The 25,761-nt window shown below is 44.8% G+C and overlaps 1 protein-coding gene across 5 annotated transcripts in view; it reads right to left on the bottom strand.

Annotated features, from left to right (window-relative positions):
* Window positions 1-25,761, bottom strand: part of cd2ap (CD2-associated protein) — an 85,568-nt gene that overhangs the window by 50,435 nt on the left and 9,372 nt on the right. For 2 of the 5 annotated variants that reach the window (XM_061753028.1, XM_061753029.1), the window contains exon 2: window positions 5,681-5,838. In XM_061753028.1, the coding sequence (XP_061609012.1) occupies window positions 5,681-5,838 (158 nt within the window). Of the gene's footprint in view, window positions 1-14; window positions 127-2,316; window positions 3,037-5,680; window positions 5,839-10,410; window positions 10,479-25,761 lie in introns of those variants that run through there. The other 3 variants (XM_061753032.1, XM_061753030.1, XM_061753031.1) reach the window with 3 other exon arrangements.

A 25,761-nucleotide genomic window follows, 5' to 3' on the forward strand; every position in this document is an offset into this window, starting at 1 on the left:
TTGGTTCCACATACCTCCTGCGCCGCCGCCTTCTTGATAGATTTTGCAGCATAATTAAACGTATCATCTGTTCATCGAGGTCCATTTGTTCTAGCAGACACTGTTCCACGGTTGCCATTGTTGTTGCTTTGTTCCGGAAAGGAAAGTAAAAACGGTTATCGGAAATGGCCAAAAATGCAGAGGAAACTCCACTCTGTGATGTCGTAGCCAACACCAGCCGTAGCGACACCCCCGACTTGTAGGAGAACTGCAGTAAATTTTCAAAACTGCGCGCGTGGGTTGCACTCTAGTATAAAGGCAAACTGCGTGCGGGATAGCTGCTGTGACGTCAACGCAGTCGCCACCCGCGTGAGTATAAAGAAGCCTTTAGGGAGCTGTGTTGGAGAGACGTTCAGCTCTCTGCTGGCACATCACACTGGTGACCTGCTGGCAAGTAGCCTACATCTGTACCTCAAGGAGTCAGTCATCAACAGGTTTAAAGGGGATCCACTGCAGTGGTGGACATGACAACTTGAACTCTCGTTTATTTACTTTATAAAACTTTAGGGAACGATTTATTTAACAGTTAACTTTATAAGAGATGCTGGCGACCCTGAGAACTCCCTGCATTTTTTGTTTTACAACTAAACAAAAAAATATATTTTTAAACAGTAACATTTCAATTATTGATTTTGGAAAACTACTATCGCAAACTTTAGGAAGCTATTTATTTGTTAAAGTTTCCATTTAACTTTGCAAGACATGCTGCTGAGCCTGGGAGCTCCCTGCCCTTTTTGTTAGAATTTTAAAACAAAGATGTCTATTTTCTAAGATTTAAAATAAATAAATAACATGTTGCAAATCTGAAAAGCTGTTTAATAAAAGTGCTGCAAGGCATTCAAATGAAGTCAAACTGAGTTTTTATTATTTCATATTTTGACACCAATATTTTCATTTTTACTGCAAAACGAATATCGGCTCCAACTACTGGTTATTGGCCTCCTTGACGACTAATAATTGGTTTTGGTCCCGAAATAAAAACGGTCTATCACGACAATATAATACCCACTTCTCTCTAAAAGCGTGTATATTTTGAATACATATGATAACTTGGAATATGAATATTTTCAATATTCAATATTTATAATATTTATGACGGGCAGGACACAGCAGGTGAGGCACGTCCATTTCCTTTACTGCTTATCCTCACTAGGGTCGCGGGCGTGCTGGAGCCTATCCCAGCTATCTTCGGGCGGGAGGCAGGGTACATCCTGAACCGGTCGCCAGCCAATCGCAGGGCACATACAAACAAACATTCGCACTCACATTCACACCTACGAGCAATTTAGAGTTGTCAATCAACCTACCATGCATGTTTTTGGGATGTGGGAGGAAACCGGAGTGCCCGGAGAAAACCCACGCAGGCATGGGGAGAACATGCAAACTCCACACAGGCAGGGCCGGGGATTGAACCCTGGTCCTCAGAACTGTGAGGCAGACGCTCTAACCAGTCGCCCACCGTGCCGCCAGAGTATAATCAATCATCTATAATTAAATAACATCTTTAACTCATTAACATCATTTCAATTTGAGGTGAATGACTGAAGGGTGTACCTGCATGGCAGTGGGAACAAGATTTGTCAATATGCTTAATTAGTCAGGATTTTTCATGGTTTAGAAAGGGAGAGTCGATGTTTTGTTAAGCGAGTAGCAAAGAAACAATAATGTTACTCTTCTTGAACCATACAGGACAGATCAATTCAATTCGAAATTGAAACCTTGACAGTGTCAGTGCAGGAACATTCTATTTCACTAAACAATGACTGGGTTTACCATCCGCTTCCTGGTTCACATATGCTGACTTTGCACTTCCATTCAGTGTGTGTGTGTGTGTGTGTGTGTGTGTGTGCATGCATGAGTGTTTGCCAACTTCGTAAAAAAAAACACAATCCACACAAAGAGAAAGCTACACACACATACATCCACACACATATATATATATATATATATGTGTGTGTATATATATATATATATATACATACACACACAAACTATGATCACACAAAAAATAGCTACAGATTATTATGCCACAGTCCTCACCGATTCAAATTGTTGGTTGGATTGTACGTGTGTGTATAAATAATTGGCATTTCTATAGCTAACTTACTCAGCTAACAAACAGCCTCTCTGTTTGCGATGTAGTCTTTCCTCAGTGACATGGTCAGACCATGAACTATGATCTAGGCCAAAGACACATGGTCCCATTACCTAAGGATACTTTACGAAGATGCATGTCAACTAATCCTGGTCATGGCAGAGCAAAGTTTAATCTCTTACCATTTCATGTCGTTCAGCAGTAATACCAATTAAAAAGAGAGCAGGGGGGTGAAGAACAACCTCTGAGATGGCGCTAGCCTCACAAAAGTTCAAGAACCGGTAGGTACTGCTTCTTAGCGGATTAACTATCAAAGCACAGTGACAGACCCAGTCTTCTTAGCAGATTACCTATTTTACAATCAAGGATTTACAGACTGGAAAAAAGCAGCAGATGCTGCAGAGACTGAATATGCAGAGGGAGACGACACATTCATGGTGCACTAACTGAAGAGAAAATCTTGAAGTCAGGTGACTCCGGTGATGGTCATAAAATGTCCCCACCCAAACCAATAAATAGTCGACATCAGAAATGGGAAGGGAAGGATTGTTGGTGTTTGAACTTTGAAATAAATACACCCCGTCCACTAGATGTCAAGGTAACACTAAGACGGTAGCAATATGGAATTGTAAATGTCAGCTTGATTACAAATTAAAACAAATCATATCAACAGTGTTCAAAGGAAGAGTATAGAGTGCAGTGGTAGCTTGAAGCCATCTCATTCAGGGAAAGTAGCCAAAGATCCACTGCAATCTACTGTATTTGCAAGGTTATAATCAATCCTAAAGAGGTGACTTAAATATGCAACCTCGTTTGTCCCCAATGAACAAAATATTCACCTCCTCAGAAACTGAATTAAAAATATTTTTATATTAATAGTTATTTCCACGCCCGAAGATAGCTGGGATAGGCTCCAGCACGCACGCGACCCTCATGAGAATAAGCAGGAAAAGAAAATGGATGGATAATTATTTCCACTATAAACAAATCAATCTTAAAACTACTTCAGCCTGAAATGTCCCGATACACTACTTTGATGCCAGTAGGCTTAGCTAACACTCGGGCAGCACAATTAATTTAATTTTTGCGATTTTGGCTACCATGATTAAATGAGCCCGATCTTCGGGAATTTTTTAATTTTTAAAACGCGGGCACTGCTGCATATGAAAAGTGCTTCATATGCACATATGAAAGTCACAATAAATGTTAATAAACTCGTTTTTCACAGATTAGGAAGAATATATGCCTGTGAGTATTGTTATATTACCTGTCTGTATGTGTTACTAAGGCGTTTGTGTGTGAAGAATCATTATTTGAAGGTACATTCCTCCCATCACCAAATGCTATTAGCAAGCCCGTCAATAGGGTTTTTCACTGTTAGGATTAAACTGGCAATTTTTAAAACAATGTGTGTGTAGTATTTAAATATAAAATGAGGGTAATTATTTTTGTTGTTCGCTTAGTTTTACAGTAAACTCAGGGAGGGCAGTTTAACATTCTACAGGCTTCTCCTAGCGTCATCACAACATCCCGTCTTGGACAGGATGTTTTGGTGATTAAAGAATTTCAGACCGACACTGAAAATGCAGTTTTGGGCCATTTTCGGTGGGCGAAAATTTGCAGTGACTTAGAGAAAAGTGTACTGGCCCGAGCGAGTCAGTGTCTATACGTAGGTGGTGGCCCAACACAGCAGTGTTGTGGCCCCGGGCCACCGTTAATGTTGGACCCTATATTCCGCAGTGCCTGCAACCTAGTCACCCAGCCACCAGGGGGTGAACGCAATGTTAAGGCTTCATTCATTAAGCTCTGGCAATGCCCTCCAGGGCCAACTTCAAAGTAACAGCCTAAAATGGCATTGATGTCCAATGTAGTAATTTATGAAACTTGTATTTTGAAGCTGGCCCTCGCAGCACGTTGGCGGAGAGGCGGAGTGTCACGGTAAGACATACTGTATTATTAACAATCATCTCAGCGGCTGCCTTGACTTCAACATTTCAGCTGGCCTGACCGCAGTGCAAAACGGCATAAGTAAATAGAGAGAGAACACGCAAACATCAAGGTCTTTGAAGTTTTATGCCCGTGCACGACTAACGACGGTCAAGCAGATCAACAGAGACGTACCCATTGAATGAAGAAGAGTAGAATGTTTCGAGTATATTTTTTTTATTTTTCTTTTATTTATCGTTTATTCTTATTTAAAAATTCATTTTGCACTGAAAACTGTTTACATATTGTTAGTTGAAAAGTAGTTCAATAAAAATATTTTTCCCTAACATGAAGAATAATCGTGACTAATAATCATGATTACAATATTGATCAAAATAATTGTGTTTATTATTTTGGCCATAATCGTGCAGTCCTACATAACACTGTTTTTGTTGTTGTTGTTTTACTTGCAATACAATACAGTACTGGGGTTCCTTGATCCACGACCCAGTTTCAATCTTACGGCAGCGATGTAACCTGAATGTAAATATACAAATTGGAAGCACCGTAGTTACATAGTCAACGCTGACCTACTCTAACACAGTAAGAGAGGAATAATTAAAGTAAATATTTGCATGAAAAACACTTCATTCAATTATAACTGACTGATTTACTCCTACGAAGCCCCGCTTTAACCCTGTGTGCCTATATAACTCAACACAGCCAACATGGGTTAAAGGTAAAAAAAAACTCAATGGCAAAATATCCCATCAGTGTCAATCTGCTATGTCTATGAAAAGAAAGCGTTGGCCCGCTGATAAGTTCAGGCAAGGTCTTCGCATCCTGGAACGAATCTAGAGCAAGGTGGAATGCTTAATGGAGAATGATCCGATTCATGTTTCAACTCACGGTTTTCCTCATCTACACAAGAACAAAAACACTATGTGCACCCTGAGTTGCATTGTGTGGGTTGGAGAGAGACACTTTTGGCGTGGTAGTTGCAGTGATCAACTCAACACAACTATGCATTATATTGCTTGATTTTGAAGACAAAGTGTAAGTAAAGTGTTTCCACCTGTTTCCAAACAGGACGTAACTACAATCAATGGGTGGATCGTTTCTTAATTGTTGTGTCAGCTAAAATGTCACCTGGTTCACTGCAGCCTCCTTTGGTCACATTCTCATTGAACTGTTATCAAGTCAAATGAATTTCATTTTATTTATAAAGAACCTTTGCAGAAAAACAAACAAGTTGCTTCACGATTCAAAATCTAAATTGAATTAGCTCCTCCCCCCTCAAAAACACATACCCACAGATAAGAACGAAAAGAATATGAATACTGTATAAAATGACAAAATATGCATTAATGCATTATGTATCAATTGTCAAAGACATTTGATGCACATAATTCATATCGCGATGTCCGGACAGAATATTTCATAAAATATACCAAGGTTATTGAAGGTAATGAAATTGTAAAATGATGCTACAGCAAATACCTCTTGGATTGGTTGCTATCGCAGCAGACCATAATCACTCAGTCCAACCCAGATGCAAACACAAGGGCAAAAAAAACATGCAATGTAGTGAATTCAGAAGCAAAAAACATTTGCTCTCACCTTAACAAAGTTGTCAGGAAAGAGCCCCCTTTTCCCGTTGAGATCTCCCTCCATCCAGCCATCCTCTTGTATGCAGCACACATTCTTTATGAGATCCCCCTTTCGCAAGGTCAGCTCATCTTCATGGAGCGCTTCGTAGTCAAACTCCACAACAACCTCTGCTCCGGACACCACAGGTTGGAGGGTCATAGAGTGGAAAACAGAGGAGGGGGGGATACACAGAGGGAAGGTAAGAAGAGAGGAAGCCAAAACACAAAGGAGGGACATGGAGGGGTCGGATACTAAAATAGCAGACATAGCAAAATACAAAATAGACATCCATCCATCCATCCATTTTCTGTACCGCTTTTCCTCACTAGAGTTGCGGGTGTACTGGAGCCTATCCCAGCTATCTTTGGGCGAGAGGCGGGGTACACCCTGAACTGGTTGCTAATCGCAGTACAAAATAGACATTTTGACAAATTAATGATAATTAGTAAAGTAATTAAAACTATTCAAACTAATATTTCAAGAAACTATTTAAAATGGAGGGAGATGGATGAAGACAGCTTTTAATAATTACTTTTTAAACTGCTTGTTTGGCATATTCCGATTTCTAGTTAACATTCAATACATACAACGGAACCTCTAAACCAGGGGTGTCAAACTCATTTTTGTCTCAGGCCGCATTGTAGTTATGATTTCCCTCAGAGGGCCCTTTAGAAGAGTGAAACCATCATCATATTATCATATTATTACCATTAAACGACAAATTGAGGGATAAGTACTTTTGAAGTCAGAAGACAAGGATAATAGTTTGTTCAAGTATTGTTTAAGTTACATGAGGGCAGTTGGTGTTAGAGAGGAGGATGCAGGAGATAGGCTTACATGGAAAAGGATGACACGCTGTGGCGACCCCTAACGGGACAAGCCGAAAGGAAAAGAAGAAGAAGAAGACTGTAGAAGAAGGGTTTGGTAACAGAAAAATGCAATAGCTCAACATTATTGTTTATTATTATGACAATTTGGAATTTGGGTACAGATTTTAGCAAAAATCACAGAAGTTGACGAGCATGATTTGCTTTCGCGGGCCACATAAAATAATGTGGCGGGCTGCATCTGGCCCTCGGGCCTTGAATTTGACACCTATGCTCTAAACTCTCAGATCGTGCATTAGAGAATTTAACCACATTTCCATATTATGGAAAAAACAAATCAACCATGAGCCAAAATTAATTGCACTTACGATTGAAGCTTGTACTTATAGAGTAAAAGTACAAAATAAATTTTAGGATTGACGGATAGGTCAGAGACTAACTTGAACGGTCCATAAATGGGAGATTAAAACATGCTGTTAAACTATCAGATAATCTGATCTACTTAAATCATAATGTTTCATCACATTATTGAACTACAAGGTGTATCAGAAAGGTTCCAGGACTGGTGTCACAATAGCTACAAATCTTGGCTGCTTCACCATGACAACATGCCTGCTCACAATGCCCTGAGAATCTGTCAGTCCCTGGTCGTAAAGCACATTGCTGTGCTGAAGCAACCTCCCTATTCACCCAACTTGGCTCTGTGATTTTTTTTCCCCCTTCTCTATCCCAAGGTCAGGAGGATCATTAAGGGGACCTGTTTTAAATCGTGGACAACATCAAGACGGAGCTGCAGGGGATCCCGAAAGGCGTGGCAGGGAATGTGAGTTTATACTTCAAGGGAATTACTTTGAAAATGAATACCAGTAGTATATAGTTTGAATGTTGAATATACTGTATCTATGGTGACAGCAGTCCTGGAATTGTTCTAACAAACCTCTTATAGTACAAATCCACATGAGAAACTGTTAACACTAACTGTAAGCTTTCAAAATGTTCTGTATTCATTCAGTTATGGGAATGGAACAAAAATGCAAAGATGAGTGAAAAGAACAGTTTGGTGTATAATGTTTACAGCAGGGCTGCACTTCTTTTCCTTTCGGCTTGTCCCGTTGGGGGTCGCCACAGTGTCATCCTTTTCCATGTAAGCCTAGCTCCTGCATCCTCCTCTCGAACACCAACTGCCCTCATGTCTTCCCTCACGACATCCATCAACCTTCTCTTTGGTCTTCCTCTAGCTCTCTGGCCTGGCAACTCCATCCTCATCATCCTTCTACCAATATACTGACTCTCTCTCCTCAAGATGTGTCAGAACCATCGAAGTCTGCTCTAACTTTGTCTCCAAAACATCTAACCTTGGCTGTCCCTCTGATGAGCTCATTTCTAATTTTATCCAACCTGGTCACTCCAAGAGCGAACCTCAACATCTTCATTTCCGCCATCTCAAGCTCTGCTTCCTGTTGTCTCTTCAGTGCCACTGTCTCTAATCTGTACATCATGACTGGCCTCACCACTGTCTTACAAACTTTACCCTTCATCCGAGCAGAGACTCTTGTCACATAACACACCTGACACCTTCCCCCACCTGTTCCAACCTGCTTGGACCGGTTTCTTCACTTCCTTATCACACTCAACATTGCTCTGGATTGTTGAGCCCAAGTATTTAAAGTCCTCCACCCTTGCTATATCTTCTTCCTGAAGCCTCACTCTCCCTCCTCCACCCCTCTCATTCATGCACATATATTCTGTTTTACTTCAGCTAATCTTCATTCCTCTCCTTTCCAGTGCATGCCTCCACCTTTCTAACTGTTCCCCCACCCTCTCCCTGCTTTCACTGCAGATCACAATGTCATCTGCAAGAATCACGGTCCACGGGGATTCCAGTCTAACCTCATGTGTCAGCCTATCCATCACCACTGCAAACAGGAAAGGGCTCAGGACTGATCCCTGATGCAGTCCCATCGCCACCTTAAACTCATACATGTCCTGTATTATTATTATTATAATAATAACATATTTCTCTGCCACTCCAGACTTCTGCATGCAGTACCAAAGTTCATCTCTGGGTACTCTGTCATTGGCTTTCTCTAGATCCACAAAGACACAATGTAGGTCCTTCTGACCTTCTCTGTACTTTTCTATCAACATCCTCAAGGCAAATAATGCATCTGTGGTACTCTTTCTAGGCATGAAACCATACTGTTTCTCGCAAAAACTTCTGTCCTGAGTCTAGCCTCCACTACTCTTTCCTATGACTTCATTGTGTCGCTCATCAACTTTATTCCTCTATTGTTCCCACAGTTCTGCACATCACCCTTGTTCTTAAAAATGGGCAGCAGCACACATTTCCTCCATTCCTCAGGCATCTTCTCAGCTGCTAGAATTCTGTTGAACAAGCTCGTCAAAAACTGGACTTTAGTGTCCAACCTGGCATACATGTCATATGCCTCTTGTTTGGCCTTTGCCACCTCTACCTTTGCCCTACGTCACATCTCAATGTATTTCTTTCTCCTCTCCTCGGTCCTCTAAGTGTCCCACTTCTTCTGAGCTAACCTCTTTCCTTCTATGATTTCCTGTACTGTGAGGTTCCACCACCAAGTTTCCTTCTCTCCTTTCCTGGCAGAAGATACACTACATACTCTCCTGCCTCTTTCTCTGATCACCTTGGCTGTAGTGGTCCAGTATTCTGGAAACTCCTCCTGTCCACCGAGAGAGCCTGTCTCAGCTCTTCTCGAAAAGCCACACAACACTCTTCTTTTCTCAGCTTCCACCAAATGGTTTTCTGCTCTGCCTTTGTCTTCTTAATCTTCCTCGCCACCACCAGTCATCTTACACACCACCATCCTATGGTGTCTAGCCAAACTCTCCCCTACCACTACTTTACAGTCGGTAACCTCTTTCAGATTACATTGTCTGGACAAGATGTAATCCACCTGCGTGCTTCTACCTCTGCTCCTGTAGGTCACCCTATGTTCCTGCCTCTTCTGGAAAAAGTGTTCACTAAAGCCATTTCCATCCTTTTTGCAAAGTCAACCACCATCTATCTGTCCCTCCAACCATCACTTCTTCATCACCCCTGTTTCCTTCACCAACATATCCATTACAATCTGCACCATTTATTTTCTACGCGAACTAGTTGAAAGTTCAGTTCACCAGTCTAAAGACGAACTAGTTCCTAGTTTTGTTTTGTTTTTCAATATGTTGCTGATGGGCTATTACCCTTAAAATACTTGTCCTCTCCCGAGCACCGGTGACCACCAACACACGTTTTTCCCCATTTTGTTCTTAAAAACACACGGCGCGATCCATTATTGTATCGTCGCCATAGTAACGAGTGTATCCAGTTTGAGTTGACAAGATGAAGGCTGGTGATCGTAAAAAAACGGGATGCGGTGGTATCAGAATACAAGATTTTATTGCAGTAGTCTGACAAGAGTGCAATCGTGAAAGAGCAAATTTGTCTTGTAGTCTGATCTGGGCATTACGTGTTGTCTGTCCCACACCACCGACATGGTTTTTTTAATAACTTTATTGGTGGTCAGATATTTACAGTACTACGTCAAAAGACACACAACAAGGCTAAAAATAAACTAGCTTTTGGATTTGAATATACTGTACACGATGGCGACGCGGAGTAAATGTCTTTTGCGGAGCCGATCAATGACGACATTGATCGCCTCGCCGCATTATGACATTAGAGCCGATCAGCATAAAATGGTAATTATCGGCCGATACCAATCAGACTGATCAAATCGGTGTAAAGTCTAATAAAGATACTTCTAAACTATAAATCAATCAACCAAACAACAAATTAATCAATCAATCAATCCTGAGTTTGGTTTGAACACTTAGAATCTTAATTCGTTGTCTTACCACAGTATTTTAGCCAGGTTTATGCTTCCAAGTTAGGAGGATCAGTTAGGACGCAGCTCCCCGCAACCCTAAACAGGATAAGTGGTATAGAAAATGTATAAAACCACGCATTCCGCAATGTTGGCATTTCATTCATCAAAAAGTGATATTTGACACTTTTAGTGTTTTGCACCAGATTCAACCATCAGTTTTCATACATGATCACATCTACATCTTCTTTCCTTAATGAACTGGAAACTACCACACTAGTGATGCACTGAAATTTCAGCCAGTGAAATGTCTGAGGTGAAAATAGCCCAAAAGTGCAATTTCAGTTTCGGACAGAAATACTTTTTTCACCCAAAAAAAAATAATTGAAATAACATGTCTCTAGCATAACGTCAAATGTTGATCACTGAAGGCCAGCGTGCAAGTGCATGTACATCAGAGTAAAGAATCATTTACTATTGACAAGCAATGCCTTATAGAGCTTTTGAATATCCAGTTAAATGTGACTGTGATCCCCTCCTGGAAGCAGTCACCTTTTCGTGGTGGATGGGTTTGTGTGTCCCAATGATCATAGGAGCTAAGTTGTCTGGGGCTTTATGCACCCGGCAGGGTCACACATGACAAACAGGTCCGAGGTGCGGGACCAGACAATGCACGGCTCAAAAGACCCCTTATGATGACGCCAAACTATGTACTCAGCTTTCTCAGCCAAGCCTGGAGGTGGGGCTCGAAGGCGAGAGCCTGGTGGCCGGGCCTGCACCCATGAGGCCCGGACGGGCACAGCCCGAAAGGGTAACGTGGATCTCCCTTCCCATGGGCTGACCACCTGTGGGAGGGGAAATAGGGGTCAGGTGCAGTGCAAGTTGGGCGGTGGGCGAAGGCTGGGACCTTGGCGATCCGATCCCTGGCTACAGAAACTGGGTCTAGGGACGTGGAATGTCACCTCTCTGGCAGGGAAGGAGCCCGAGCTGGTGTGTGAGGTCGAGAAGTTCCGACTAGATATAGTCGGACTCGCCTTTACACACAGCTTGGGCTCTGGTACCAGTCCTCTTGAGAGGGGTTGGACTCTCTTCCACTCTGGAGTTGCCCACGGTGAGAGGCGCGGTGGGTATACTTATTGCCACCCGGCTCGGCGCCTGTACGTTGGGGTTCACCCCGGTGGACGGGAGGGTAGCCTCCCTCTGCCTTCGGGTGGGGGGACGGGTCCTGACTGTTGTTTGTGCCTATGCACCAAACAGCAGTTCAGAGTACCCACCCTTTTTGGAGTCCTTGGAGGGGGTGCTGGAGAGCGCTCCCGCTGGGGACTCCATCCTGCAGAACCCGAGCGGTGATCTGTTATTGGACTTCTGTGGTCATCACGGATTGTCCATAACGAACACCATGTTCAAGCATGAGGGTGTCCACACGTGCACTTGGCACCAGGACACCCTGGGTCGCAGTTCGATGATCGAGTTTGTGGTCGTGTCATCGGACTTGCGGCCGCATGTCTTGGACACTCGGGTGAAGAGAGGGGCGGAGCTGTCAACTGATCCCCACCTGGTGGTGAGTTGGCGCCGATGGTGGAGGAAGATGTGCCAGGTCCAAACATATTGTGAGGGTCTGCTGGGAACGTCTTGCAGAAGCCCCTGTCAGAAAAAGTTTCAACTCCCACCTCCGACAGAACTTTGCACATGTTCCGGGGTTGGTGGGGGACATCGAGAACCAGTGGACCATGTTCCGTGCCTCCATTGCTTAGGCGGCCGACCGGAGCTGTGGCCGTAAGGTGGTCGGTGCCTGTCGTGGCGGAAATCCTCGAACCCGTTGGTGGACACCAACAGTGAGGGATGCCGTCAAGAAGAAGGAGTCCTATCGGGCCTTTTTGGCAGCTGATGGGTACCGGCTGGCCAAGCGGAATGCAGCTTTGGTGGCTGCTGAAGCAAAAACTCGGGTATGGGAGGTTCGCTGAGGCCATGGAGAAAGACTTCCGGAAAGCTTCGAGGAAATTCCGGTCTCAGGAGAGGGAAGCAGTGCCCCATCCACACTGTGTATAGTGGGGATTGGGTGCTGCTGGCCGTCCTGGCCGTGGAACAGTGGACCAGCTCTACACCCTCGACAGGATCCTCGAGGGTGCATGAGAGTTCGCCCAACCACTCTACATGTGTTTTGTGGACTTGGAGAAGGCGTTCCACCGTGTCCCTCGGGGAGTCCTGTAGGGGGTGCTTCGGGAGTATGGGGTACCGAACCCCCTGATACGGGCTGTTCGGTCCCTGTACGACCGGAGTCAGAGTTTGGTCCGCGTATCCGGCAGTAAGCCGGACCCGTTTCCGGTGAGGGTTGGACTCCGCCAAGGCTGCACTTTTGTTACCGATTCTGTTCATAACTTTTATGGACAGAATTTCAAGGCGCAGCCGAGGCGTAGAGGGGGTCCGGTTTGGTGGCCTCAGTATTGCATCTCTCCTTTTTGCAGATGATGTGGTTCTGTTGGCTTCATCAAGCCGTGATCTCCAACTCTCACTGGAGCAGTTCGCAGCCGAGTGTGAAGTGGCTGGGATGAGAATCAGCACCTCTAAATCCTAGACCATGGTCCTCAGTCAGAAAAGGGTGGGCGACCCAGGACACGCTGGAGATACTACGTCTTTCGGCTGGCCTGGGAACGCCTCGGGATCCCCCCGTAAGAGCTGGATGAAGTGGCTCGGGAGAGGGAAGTCTGGGCGTCCCTGCTAAAGCTACTGCCCCCGTGACCCGACCTCAGATAAGCGGTAGAAAATAGATGGACGGATGGATGGTTTTAGTCAAGATTTTTCATTTCGGTGCATCACTATACCACACTGTCAGGCTGCTTCAATGTCGCACAATTTACGTAGGTGCCAGTGCTATTGTCATTGTACCTAAAGTACAATTGCTACAGAATAACCTGCAAAGTAATCAGACCTGAAGCTTGCCATGGTGAACTGAGTTGTACTACTTCGTGGAAATTTGGCTTTCGTTTCACATTGGGGAAACTTACGACAATTTGAGCATCAGGACCTATTAGGGGTCCACTATCATATGGTACACCTGAGGACTGCACGATATTTTGTTTTGAGCTTCGTCATCGCAATGTACAGTACGTGTGCGCAATAGTCACATCGCAGGGTCTGCTGCAATGTTGGAGTTCTGGAATATACAGTGAATCAACTGTAATATTAAAAGGGACCAGCATAGGGACCTGTTTGGACATGCTCAAAAGATTAAAAGATTGTACACCTGATGCATTTCCTATTTCGCTTTTCCGAATGAAACAAGAGAGGGAAGCGGCAGTGCACGAGTTGCGTTTAGGGACACTGCGTGAATGGGAGTGAATGTGTTCTTTTGTAATACAATACATAAATGTAAAAATGGATTATAGCTAGATAGATTAATTATTTTGTTAATATAGTCAACCAGAGCTACAAAGCCTGTCAAATTTGAATGAACAAAAAAAAAAAAAAAAAATTTTTTTAAATCATTAAGTATATACAGTGGGTACGCTAGGTTTTCAGGCCCCCTTAAATTTTTCACTTTTTTTATATTGCAGCCATCCATCCATCCATCCATTTTCGGAGCCGCTTCTCCTCACTAGGGTCACGGGCGTGCTGGAACCTATCCCAGCTGTCATCGGGGAAGAGGCGGGGTAGACCCTGAACTGGTTGCCAGCCAATCGCAGGGCACATACAAACAAACAACCACTCACATTCACACCTACGGGCAATTTAGAGTTGACAATTAACCTACCATGCATGTTTTTGGGATGTGGGAGGGAACCGGAGTGCCCGGAGAAAACATGCAAACTCCACACAGGCGGGGCCGGGGATTGAACCCCGGTCCTCAGAACTGTGAGGCAGACGCTCTAACCAGTTGTCCACCGTGCCTATATTGCAGCCATTTCCTAAAATCCATCCATCCGTCCATCCATTTTCTGAGCCGCTTCTCCTCACTCGGGTCACGGGCGTGCTGGAACCTATCCCAGCTGTCATTGGGGAGGAGGCGGGGTACACCCTGAACTGGTTGCCAGCCAATTGCAGGGCACATACAAACAAACAACCATTCGCACTCACATTCACACCTACGGGCAATTTAGAGTCTCCAATTCATGCATGTTTTTGGGATGTGGGAGGAAACTGGAGTGCCCGGATAAAACCCATGCAGGCACGGGGTGAACATGCAAACTCCACACAGGTGGGGCCGGGGATTGAACCTGGGTCCTCAGAACTGTGAGGCTGACGCTCTAACCAGTCGTCCACCGTGCCTATATTGCAGCCATTTCCTAAAATCATTTAAGTAAATTTTTTGGGCCTTTCAGGTCTTTCCAGAAATGCTCAATTGGGTTTAAGTCAGGGCTCTGGCTGGGCCATTCAAAAACAGTCGTGGAGTTGTTCTGTAGCCACTCCTTCAGTATTTTAGCTGTGTGCTTAGGGTCATTGTCTTTTTTGAAGGTGAACCATCAGCCCAGTCTGAGGTTCTGAGCACTCTAGAGAAGGTTTTCGTCCAGGATATCCCTGTACTTGGCCGCATTCATCTTTTCTTCGATTGCAACCAGTCTCCCTCTCCCTGCAGCTGAAAAACACACCCACAGCATGCTGCTGCCACCACCATGCTTCACTGTTGGGACTGTATTGGACAGGTTTGGACAGTGTCTGGTTTTCTCCACACATGCCACTTAGAATTAAGGCCAACAATTTCTATCTTGGTCTTATCAGACCAGAGAATGTTATTTCTCACCATCTTGGAGTCCTTCAGGTGTTTTTTAAGCAAACTCCATGTGGGCTTTCATGTCTCTTGCACTGAGGAGAGGCTTCCGTCGGGCCACTCTGCCATAAAGCGGTGGAGGGCTGCAGTGATGGTCGACTTTCTAGAACTTTCTCCCATCTCCCGACTGCATCTCTGGAGCTCAGCCACAGTGATCTTTGGGTTCTTCTTTGCCTCTCTGACCAAGGCTCTTCTCCCCCGATTGCTCAGTTTGGCCGGACGGCCAGCTTTAGAAAGGGTTCTGGTCGTCCCAAACGTCTTCCATTTAAGGATTATGGAGGCCACTGTGCTCTTTGGAACCGTAAGTGCAGCAGACATTTTTTTGTAACCTTGGCCAGATCTGTGCCTTGCCACAATTCTGTCTCTGAGCTCTTCAGTCAGTTCCTTTGATTCTCATTTGCTTTGACATGCACTGTGAGCTCTAAGGTCTTATATAGACGGGGATGTGGCGTTCCTAATCAAGTCCAATCAGTATAATCAAACACAGCTAGACTCCAATGAAGGTGTAGAACCATTTTAAGGATGATCAGAAGAAATGGACAGCACCCGAGTTAAATATAGTAGTGTCACAGCAACGGGTCTGAATACTTATGTGTGTGTGATATTTCAGGTTGACTTTTTAATAAAACAGCAAATATTTCAAGAATTAAGTTTTTTTTTTTCTGTAAATATGGGGTGCTGTATGTACATTGAGGAAAAAAAGAACTTGAATTGTTTTAACAAATGGCTACAATATAACAAAGAGTGGAAAATTTAAGGGGGTCTGAAAACTTTCCGTACCCACTGTAGATATCATTTTACACTTGAGACTATGTGAGTCCTGGGATGTACGTGCCATTGAAACAATGAAGCCCTGGAACAATGAGTCCCTCCAAGTTATAATCGCGGAATACTGATACAGTAATTCTCCGCTATTCTCCGAGGTTCTTGCTACGCGGTCCTGCTGTATTGCAAATTCTTATTACAGTTGTTACTCTTGTCTGTATTTGTTAGCCATTGCTCTTGCCCTCTCTCAATATAAAACCACAACAGCAATTTTTTTAGATCAATATATTTTCCAGAAAACTTTCATGATAAACGATAGTATCGTTGATGTTTTTTTTATGCCACTGATATAATGATACTAGAGCATAATAAAGAATTGTACACATATTACAATTTCTTCCCTATTAATCAAACTTATGCGCACAACTGTGTAATGTTCTCTAATTTACTAAATAAAAGTAGGGCTGCATTTCATAATAAGAGCAAGGAAATAAAAAGAGAGTTATACATCTTCAAATAAAGTGCTTAACTTAAAAAAAAATAATTAAAAAAGTCTGAATTTCCCCTTTTCTCTTAAGATGCCAAATCTTGATACAACAGTGAAGTCTCAAACAATTTCACATACTTTAATTCAACAAATCTTAACTGAACCGATTTGAAGGTTATGTCTGCTCAAAACGGCTCTCTGGCGCCATCGCCAACAATTTCGAATACAAAAGAGAAAACAAGACCTTTCACTTAAAAACTAGACTTTACACCGATCTTATCGGCCTGATCGGTATCGGCCGATATTTAGCATTTTATGGTGATTGGCAGATCGCCTCTAATGGCATAATTTGCCGATCCAATCGGCTCCGCAAAAGACATTTACTCCGCGTCGCCATCGTGCACAGTACATTTGAATCCAAAAGCTAGTTTATTTTTAGCCTTGTCGCGCGTCTTTCAACGTAGTACTGTAAATATCTGGCAGCCAATAAAGTTATTTAAAAAAAAAAAAAAAACATGTCGCCGTTGTGGGAAAGACAACAGGTCTGAGACAAACAACACGTAATGCCCGGATCAGACTACAACAAAAAATTTGCGCTTTCACGATTGCACTATGGCAGACTATCCATCCATCCATCCATTTTCTGAGCCGCTTCTCCTCACTAGGGTCACGGGCGTGCTGGAGCCTATCCCAGCTGTCATCGGGCAGGAGGCGGGGTACACCCTGAACTGGTTGCCAGCCAATCGCAGGGCACATACAAACAAAGAACCATACGCACTCACATTCACACCTACGGGCAATTTAAAGTCTCCAATTAATGCATGTTTTTGGGATGTGGGAGGAAACCGGAGTGCCCGGAGAAAACCCACACAGGCACGGGGAGAACATGCAAACTCCAGACAGGCGGGACCCGGGATTGAACCCGGGTCCTCAGAACTGTGAGGCTGACGCTCTAACCAGTCGTCCACCGTGCCGACTATGGCAGACAACTGCAATAAAATCTTGTATTCCACTGCATCCCCTTTTTTACGCTCATTGGGCTTTATCTTGTCAAGTCAAATGCAACCGGATACACTCGTTACCGTGGTGACAAAAACAACAATGAATCACGTCGTGTGTATCATAAGAACAAAATGGGAAAGAATGTGTGCTAGTGGTTACCGGAGCTCGGAGGACTTTAATTCTAGGATTGCTTGAGGTATGTTCACGTACCTTTAATACGATACGGCTCGCAAACAGGCAACAAAACGTTATGTAGCCTAGCAAGCTAGTGCTACCACTAACGCTTGTGCGTAAACATGCTGCCGTTCTGTCGAATCATGCTCTAAAGTTTCGGTGTGGGTGAAGTAATTTAATTACAAAATCACTATGCCTCACTGGCATAAATAGCTGAAACAAAGATACATTCATCCATCCATTTTCTGAGCCGCTTCTCCTCACTTGGGTCGCGGGCGTGCTGGAGCCTATCCCAGCTGTCATCGGGCAGGAGGCGGGGTACACCCTGAACTGGTTGCCAGCCAATCGCAGGGCACATAGAAACAAACAACCATTCGCACTCACAGTCACACCTACGAGCAATTTAGAGTCTCCAATTAATGCATGTTTTTGGGATGTGGGAGGAAACCGGAGTGCACGGAGAAAACCCACGCAGGCACGGGGAGAACATGCAAACTCCACACAGGCGGGGACGGGGATTGAACGCCGCACCTCAGAACTGTGAGGCTGACGGTCTAACCAGTCGGCCACCGTGCCGCCACAAAGATACATTATTTATTGTAAATATATTTTTTTGAGCAGGTAAGTAAAATTTTATAATTTCCCACAGCACACCTTAAGATTGCTCATGGCAGACTAATGTGCCACGGCACACTGGTTGGGAATCACTGTACTAGAGAATGAATACTTTTGAAGATACTCAGTATACAGTAGCCAAGTATATACAGTAAATGAACAAGTCATTTAAATAGACACATTGCTCCATCTTGTGATAGGATCGTTGATCGGCTATCCGTTTTTTAAACTCGCTGATCGGCCCCAAAAATCCCGATTGTGTAAAGCCTAATCTAAATTAGGGATGCATGATAATGATATCTGATTTGAAGAATTTTTGTCATATAGATAAATCAATTAACATTAAAAGTAGCTCTGATTAAGTGAATTCTGTACTTTGTTGTTGGTACGTCTGGGTGAACAAATCAAGCGCTCCTTTCTATTGAACAATCGTTCAATAGCCAATCGTAAACGTGCATTGAGCTGAGAGGTAGCGCACAGTAAACATTGGATCGAACGGGTGGGATTTTTCAACCGTTTCAAAGGAAGACATTTCGCTTGCTGTTTGCAGCAAATGTTCTGCACACAAGAAGTGGGGGTGGGTAAAAATATCGATTCAGCAATGTATTGCAATTTTCTTCCCGATTCAATATCGATTCTGCAGATTAGCGAGCGACTTCTAATGTGGATAGAAATGGACAAATCCTTTCAGCAGTTTTGATTGTCCGTTGCAGTACCAAACAAGACTGTGATGGAAGAGCACAGGACTGATTCGATAACCGCTGTGTAGAACTACCTCAGCAGTTCCCGTGGCAGGCCGTGCTTTCTCAGAAGCCGCAGGAAGTATGTCCTCTGCTGGGTCTTTTTGAGGACAGAGTTGATGTTGATCGCCCACTTCAGGTCCTGAGAGACTGTAATTCCCAGGAACTTGAAGGTCTCGACGGTTGACACAAGGCAGCTGGACAGCGTGAGGGGCAGCTGTGGCGAAGGATGCCTCCTGAAGTCCACGATCATCTCTACAGTCTTGACCGTGTTCAGCTCCAGGTTCTGTCGGCCGCACCGCAGCTCCAGCCGCTCCACTTCCTGTCGATATGCAGACTCGTCACCGTCCTTGATGAGGCCGATGACAGTGATGTCATCTGCAAACTTCAGGAGTTTGACAGCCGGGTGCGTTGAGGTGCAGTCGTTCGTGTAGAGAGAAGATCAGCGGAGAGAGGACACAACCTTGGGGTGCCCCAGTGCTGATGCTGTGTGTGGATGAAGTGGTCTCTCCCAGCCTCAACTGCTGTGTCCTGCCCGTCAGGAAGCTGTAAATCCACTGGCAGATGGCAGGCGAGGCGCTGAGCTGGAGAAGCTTGTAGGAAAGGAGTTCAGGGATGACGGTGTTGAATGCTGAGCTGGAGTCCAGGAACAGGATCCTCGCGTAGGTCCCTGCACTGTCAAGGTGTTCTAGGATGAAGTGCCGTCCCATGTTGACTGCATCATCCGCAGACCTGATCGCTCGGTAGGCAAACTGCAGGGGGTCCAGCACAGGACCGGTGACGCTCTTGAGGTGGTCCAGCACGAGACGTTAAAAGGATTTCATGACCACAGATGTCAAGGCGACAGGCCTGTAGTCATTTAGACCCGAGATTGTAGGTTTCTTGGGGACTGGAATTGTGGGGGAGCGTTTGAAACAGGATGGTACTTCGCACAGTTCCAGAGATCTATTGAAGATCTGTGTGAAGACTGGAGCAAGCTGGTCAGCGCAGACTTTTGAGGCAGGATGGGGACACATGGTCTGGGCCTCCCGCTTTGTTAATCTTTTGTTGTTTGAAGATGCGTCTCACATCCTGTTCGTGGATGGTTAACGCAGAAGTCAGAGGTGTGATTGTGGTCGGTGGTGCGGCTAGGTGGATGTGGGGTGTGAAAGTGTCCTTTTCAAATCTGCAGTAGAAGGTATTCAAGTCGTTGGCTAGTGGCTATTGTTCTCAGCTTGGGGGGGATCGTCGCTTGTAATTGGTCAGCGATTGGAAAGCATGCCAGACTGATTTAGAGTCGTTAGCGCTAAACTTTCTTTTCCAAAATTAACAAACTTTAACATATCAAAACTTATCAGCCACTCAAAACGTCGTCATCACTACGACTGTGTTTTTCAAGTCTATGAAGACGCCTGCGCTGCTATTGCGAGGCTTGTTCCAATATATATCTGTGCTTGTTCCCATCACTGGTGCGTTTGTAAATTGCAAAAGGTATTCCAAAGATGACCCAATGGCTAAAATTACATGTGATTTTATCATGGAAATGATGGCGCTTGACGACCAATCCTTTACCATCGTTGAGGACACTCACCTTTGTCAGCTAATAAATCACTTGGGGCCATGGTTTGCATTTCCAAGCCTCCACTATTTTTCGGATGTGTGTTTGCCTGTAAAATACGACGTGATTGGCGGACTCTTGCGTACACTGATAGATGGAAATAAGGATATAAGCTTGACTACTGATTTACGGATGTGTGATGTTAGCCCTGATAGCTTCCTTGGTATGACTAGAAGCTGATCAATGCTGTTGTCAATTTCACGCACCTGCATGTTCAGTCATAGATAGGTCTGTGTCTGTTGTGTGCTCATTTATAAGCACATGCCATTTGTCTTTCATGTTTTATTATGCACTTAACTATGGCTGAAATTAACATTTGATAAACCATTGAATGCAAAGTTTTTTCTCGAAGAAAAAAATGTGCAATTATAGAAACACGTGTTTTTGAGATTTGTTTTAATAGTGATGTCATGTTTGGTTAGGACAAATCTTTTGAGTATTTCTTTCCTTCAGGTGTGCACAACCATAAGTAAACTAATTTAATAAAAGATGAATAAGTTCTTGGTTATTGTATCAGTATCGGTCTTCAAGCAGGAAGGTATCGTATCGGCTTGAAAAAAATATATTGTGCGTACCTAAACTAAATAAATAATAATAATAATAGCTCTGTATATGTATCTATCCAATACATTGGACACTTTTAACATTCTGATTTATTGTCAAAAAAACACACACCTTTTGTAACATTCTAACCTCAGTTAAACTCATAATACCAATATGTGTATTTCATGCCAAAGGAAAGAATATCAAATACATTCGAGCTAGTCTCTAGCTTTTTTAAAGAAGAAATAAATTGTCTGTCGTGAAACATTTTCATTTGCATAATAGACAACACTGTAGTAAATGTGGTACATACAGTATGATTTTTCTTACGTCCGGTCCAAGATTCTGTGACTTTATTTTCTTAGTTACTATGCTGTTGCAGGTCTGAGCCAATAGATGGAGGTGTGAGCTAAATAAGGCAGTTCTGAACCACTAAATTGATGAAAGGGGAAAAAAAATGTTTGGAATGTGCAGAGAGGTTTTTAAAGACTGAGTAGATGAATACTGGCGAATGCAATAAATGTGGTTTAAAAGATGCTTATATTATGGGTCTTCTTGACCACCTGATCATGGTCTTATCATCTGTTTCTCTCTCTCTCTCTCTCTTTCCCTCCCTACCTCTCCCCATCAATTTCCCCCTTTGTACTGTCAGCCAAAAATACAGTAATACAGTATAGCAACTACACAACAAAGAAAGGCAAACTCGTTATCATGTATTAATCTGTTGACTGTTGCATTCTTTCACCTGCATGACTTACAGTCCCCGCCACAATTATTGAAAAGGCAAGGGCAATTCCTTTGTTTTTGTTGTATACTGAAGTCATTTGGGTTTCAGATCAAATTATGAATATGAGACAAAGGTTCAGAATTCAGCTTTTATTTCATGGTATTTGCATCTAGATGTGTTAAACAACTCAAGACAGTACCTTTTGTTTGAACCCACCCACTTTTCAAGTGAGCAAAAGTAATAGAACATGTGACCGATGGGTGTTTCTAGTTGCTTAGGTGTTGCCTTTTAGAGTGATTGCTTCAACATTAGATAGTGTTTTTGGCTTCGGGTTTCACCTGTGAAAACTGCATTTGCTGTTAAGCAAACATTATGACCAGAGAGCTGTCTATGGGGGAAAAGCAAACAATTTTGAAGAGGGAAAATTGATCAGAGCTATTGCACAAACATTGGGCATAGTCAATACATAGAATTTTTTTTATTTTGAAATAAATTAAGCAATCTGGAAGACTGAAGAGTACAATAAGCCAATATAAACACATTTTCTTCACACAGAAAAACATGTATTTACACCACTCAAGTACATGTTAATGCACAAATTAAAATTACATTTTACTAATTTCTTCAATTTTTTGTTTTGGCCTCCAACTTGAGCCAGGCCCATTTCCACCTGCACCTGATGCCTGCTTCAAGTTGTGCCACATGAAAAGCATCCTCCTCTTTGAGCACTTTCATTCTGGAAAATAATTGACCAAAATCTTTGTCTGTTTCACTTCATTTTTCACTATTCCCAACTTCAAAGGCTAATCCCAAATGCATCCTCCTCCAAAATATTAAGTACAGTATTTTTCTGTTTTTATTGGCCGTTTCTGAATTTGAAGTTAGTTCATTCTCTGTTGTGACGTAATCCTTAACAGCGCTCCGTCGCTTAATAAATTTAACATTAACATCAGTAAACTAATTCGATAATTGTAGGCACCTTTCCTAATTAATACAAGATGTACTAGCGGATCAGCTCATGTCGTGTGCTTCGCAGTTCCATTGGGACCACAACCAGGGCAACGACCCGCAGCACCTAAACGCAAAAATACAAAAGACCAGTGCAACAAATACGACACTGGCTGATCTGATGAGCAAAAATGTTGCTTAAACATAAGAGTAGCAATACAGGATGTCCGCTCCAGAGGTGGGTAGAGTAGCCAAATATTGTACTTAAGAGTACTGTTACTTGACAATATTGTGACTCAAGTAAAAAGTAGTCCTCCAAAAGAGTAAGAGTAAAAAGTACACAGTGAAATAATTACAAGTAATGAGTATTCTGATTTGTTTTAACCACAGCACGAACATAAAAAAAATAAAAATAAAATCTGAATGTGCAAATTCTGATATTGCTGTGTGTGTGCGTGTGTGTGTGTGTGTGTATGTATGCACAGCCAAAACTAAAACATTTGCAATTTACTGCAAGGTGTTTTCTCAAGCTATAATTGGGCTGAAATATCCACATTTGGGCAGACAGTGCCAGACAAATACTACAATACATGAAAGCTGGAGGTGCGGCTCGAAGGTGAGCGCCTGCGGGCCCCATGGGCACAGCCCGAAAGCGTAACGTGGGTCCCACTTCCCATGGGCTCACCACCTGTGGGAGGGGCCATAGGGGTCAGGTGCAATGCGAGCTGGGCGGTGGCCGAAGGCGGGGACCTTGGCTATCCGATCCCCGGCTCCAGAAGCTGACTCTAGGGACGTGGAATGTCATCTCTCTGGCAGGGAAGGAGCCCGAGCTGGTGTGTGAGGTCGAGAAGTTCCGACTAGATAGAGTCGGACTCGCCTCCACGCACAGCTTGGGCTCTGGTACCAGTCCTCTCGAGAGGGGTTGGATTCTCTTCCACTCTGGAGTTGCCCACGGTGAGAGGTGCCGAGCAGGTGTGGGTATACTTATTGCTCCCCGGCTCGGCGCCTGTACGTTGGGGTTCACCCCGGTGGATGAGAGGGTAGCCTCCCTCCGCCTTCGGGTGGGGGGACGGGTCCTGACTGTTGTTTGTGCCTATGCACCAAACACCAGTTCAGAGTACCCACCCTTTTTGGAGTCTTTGGAGGGGGTGCTGGAGAGCGCTCCCGCTGGGGACTCCATCGTTCTGCTGGGGGACTTTAATGCTCACGAGGGCAATGACAGTGATACCTGGAAGGGCGTGATTCGGAGGAACGGCCCCCCCGATCAGAACCCGAGCGGTGTTCTGTTATTGGACTTCTGTGCTCGTCACGGATTGTCCATAACGAACACCATGTTCAAGCAAAAGGGTGTCCACACGTGCACTTGGCACCAGGACACCCTAGGTCGCAGTTCGATGATCGACTTTGTGGTCGTGTCATCGGACTTGCGGCCGCATGTCTTGGACACTCGGGTAAGGAGAGGGGCGGAGCTGTCAACTGATCACCACCTGGTGGTGAGTTGGCTCCGATGGTGGGGGAAGATGCCGGTCCGACGTGGCAGGCCCAAATGTATTGTGAGGGTCTGCTGGGAACGTCTGGCGGAATCCCCTGTCAGAAGGAGTTTCAACTCTCACCTCCGACAGAACTTTGCTCATGTTCCGGGGGAGGCGGGGGACATCGAGTCCGACTGGACCATGTTCCACGCCTCCATTGCTGAGGCGGCCGACCGGAGCTGTGGCCGTAAGGTGGTCGGTGCCTGTCGTGGCGGCAATCCCCGAACCCGTTGGTGGACACCAATGGTGAGGGATGCCGAAGAAGGAGTCCTATCGGGCCTTTTTGGCCTGTGGGACTCCTGAGGCAGCTGATGGGTACCGGCTGGCCAAGCGGAATGCAGCTTTGGTGGTCGCTGATGCAAAAACTCGGGCATGGGAGGAGTTCAGTGAGGCCATGGCGAAAGACTTCCGGACGGCTTCGAGGAAATTCTGGTCCACCATCCGGCGTCTCATGAGAGGAAAGCAGTGCACCATCAACACTGTGTATAGTGGGGATGGGGCGCTGCTGACCTCGACTCGGGACGTTGTGAGCCGGTGGGGAGAATACTTCGAAGACCTCCTCAATTTCACCCACACGCCTTCCCATGAGGGAGCAGAGTCTGGGTTCTCTGAGACGGGCTTCTCCTATCTCTGGGGTTGAGGTCACCGAGGTGGTTAAAAAGCTCCTCGGTGGCAGGGCCCCGGGGGTGGATGAGATTCGCCCGGAGTTCCTCAAGGCTCTGGATGTTGTAGGGCTGTCCTGGTTGACACGCCTCTGCAACATTGCGTGGACATCGGAGACAGTGCCTCTGGATTGGCAGACTGGGGTGGTGGTCCCCCTTTTTAAGAAGGGGGACCGGAGGGTGTGTTCCAACTACAGGGGGATCACACTCCTCAGCCTCCCTTGGAGAATGTGTTTGACCATGTCCCTCGGGTGGTCCTGTGGGGGGTGCTTCGGGAGTATGGGGTACCGAACCCCCTGATACGGGCTGTTCGGTCCCTGTACGACCGGAGTCAGAGTTTGGTCCGCATATCCAGCAGTAAGTCGGACTCGTTTCCGGTGAGGGTTGGACTCCGCCAAGGCTGCCCTTTGTCACCGATTCTGTTCATAACTTTTATGGACAGAATTTCTAGGCGCAGCCGAGGCGTATAGGGGGTCCGGTTTGGTGGCCTCAGTATTGCATCTTTGCTTTTTGCAGATGATGTGGTTCTGTTGCGGATCGGTGCAGCGTCTGCAGTGATGCGGACTTTGTATCGATCCGTTGTGGTAAAGAAGGAGCTAAGCCGAAAGGCGAAGCTCTCGATTTACCGGTCAATCTACGTTCCTACCCTCACCTGTGGTCACGAGCTGTGGGTCGTGACCCAAAGAACGAGATCCCGTTTAAAAGCGGCCGAAATGAGTTTCCTCCGCAGGGTGTCTGGGCTCTCTCTTAGAGATAGGGTGAGAAGCTCGGTCATCCGGGAGGATCTCAGAGTAGAGCCGTTGCTCCTTCACATCGAGAGGAGCC

Source organism: Phyllopteryx taeniolatus, chromosome 18 (assembly GCF_024500385.1).
Source record: "Phyllopteryx taeniolatus isolate TA_2022b chromosome 18, UOR_Ptae_1.2, whole genome shotgun sequence".
NCBI classification, from domain to species: Eukaryota; Metazoa; Chordata; class Actinopteri; order Syngnathiformes; family Syngnathidae; genus Phyllopteryx; species Phyllopteryx taeniolatus.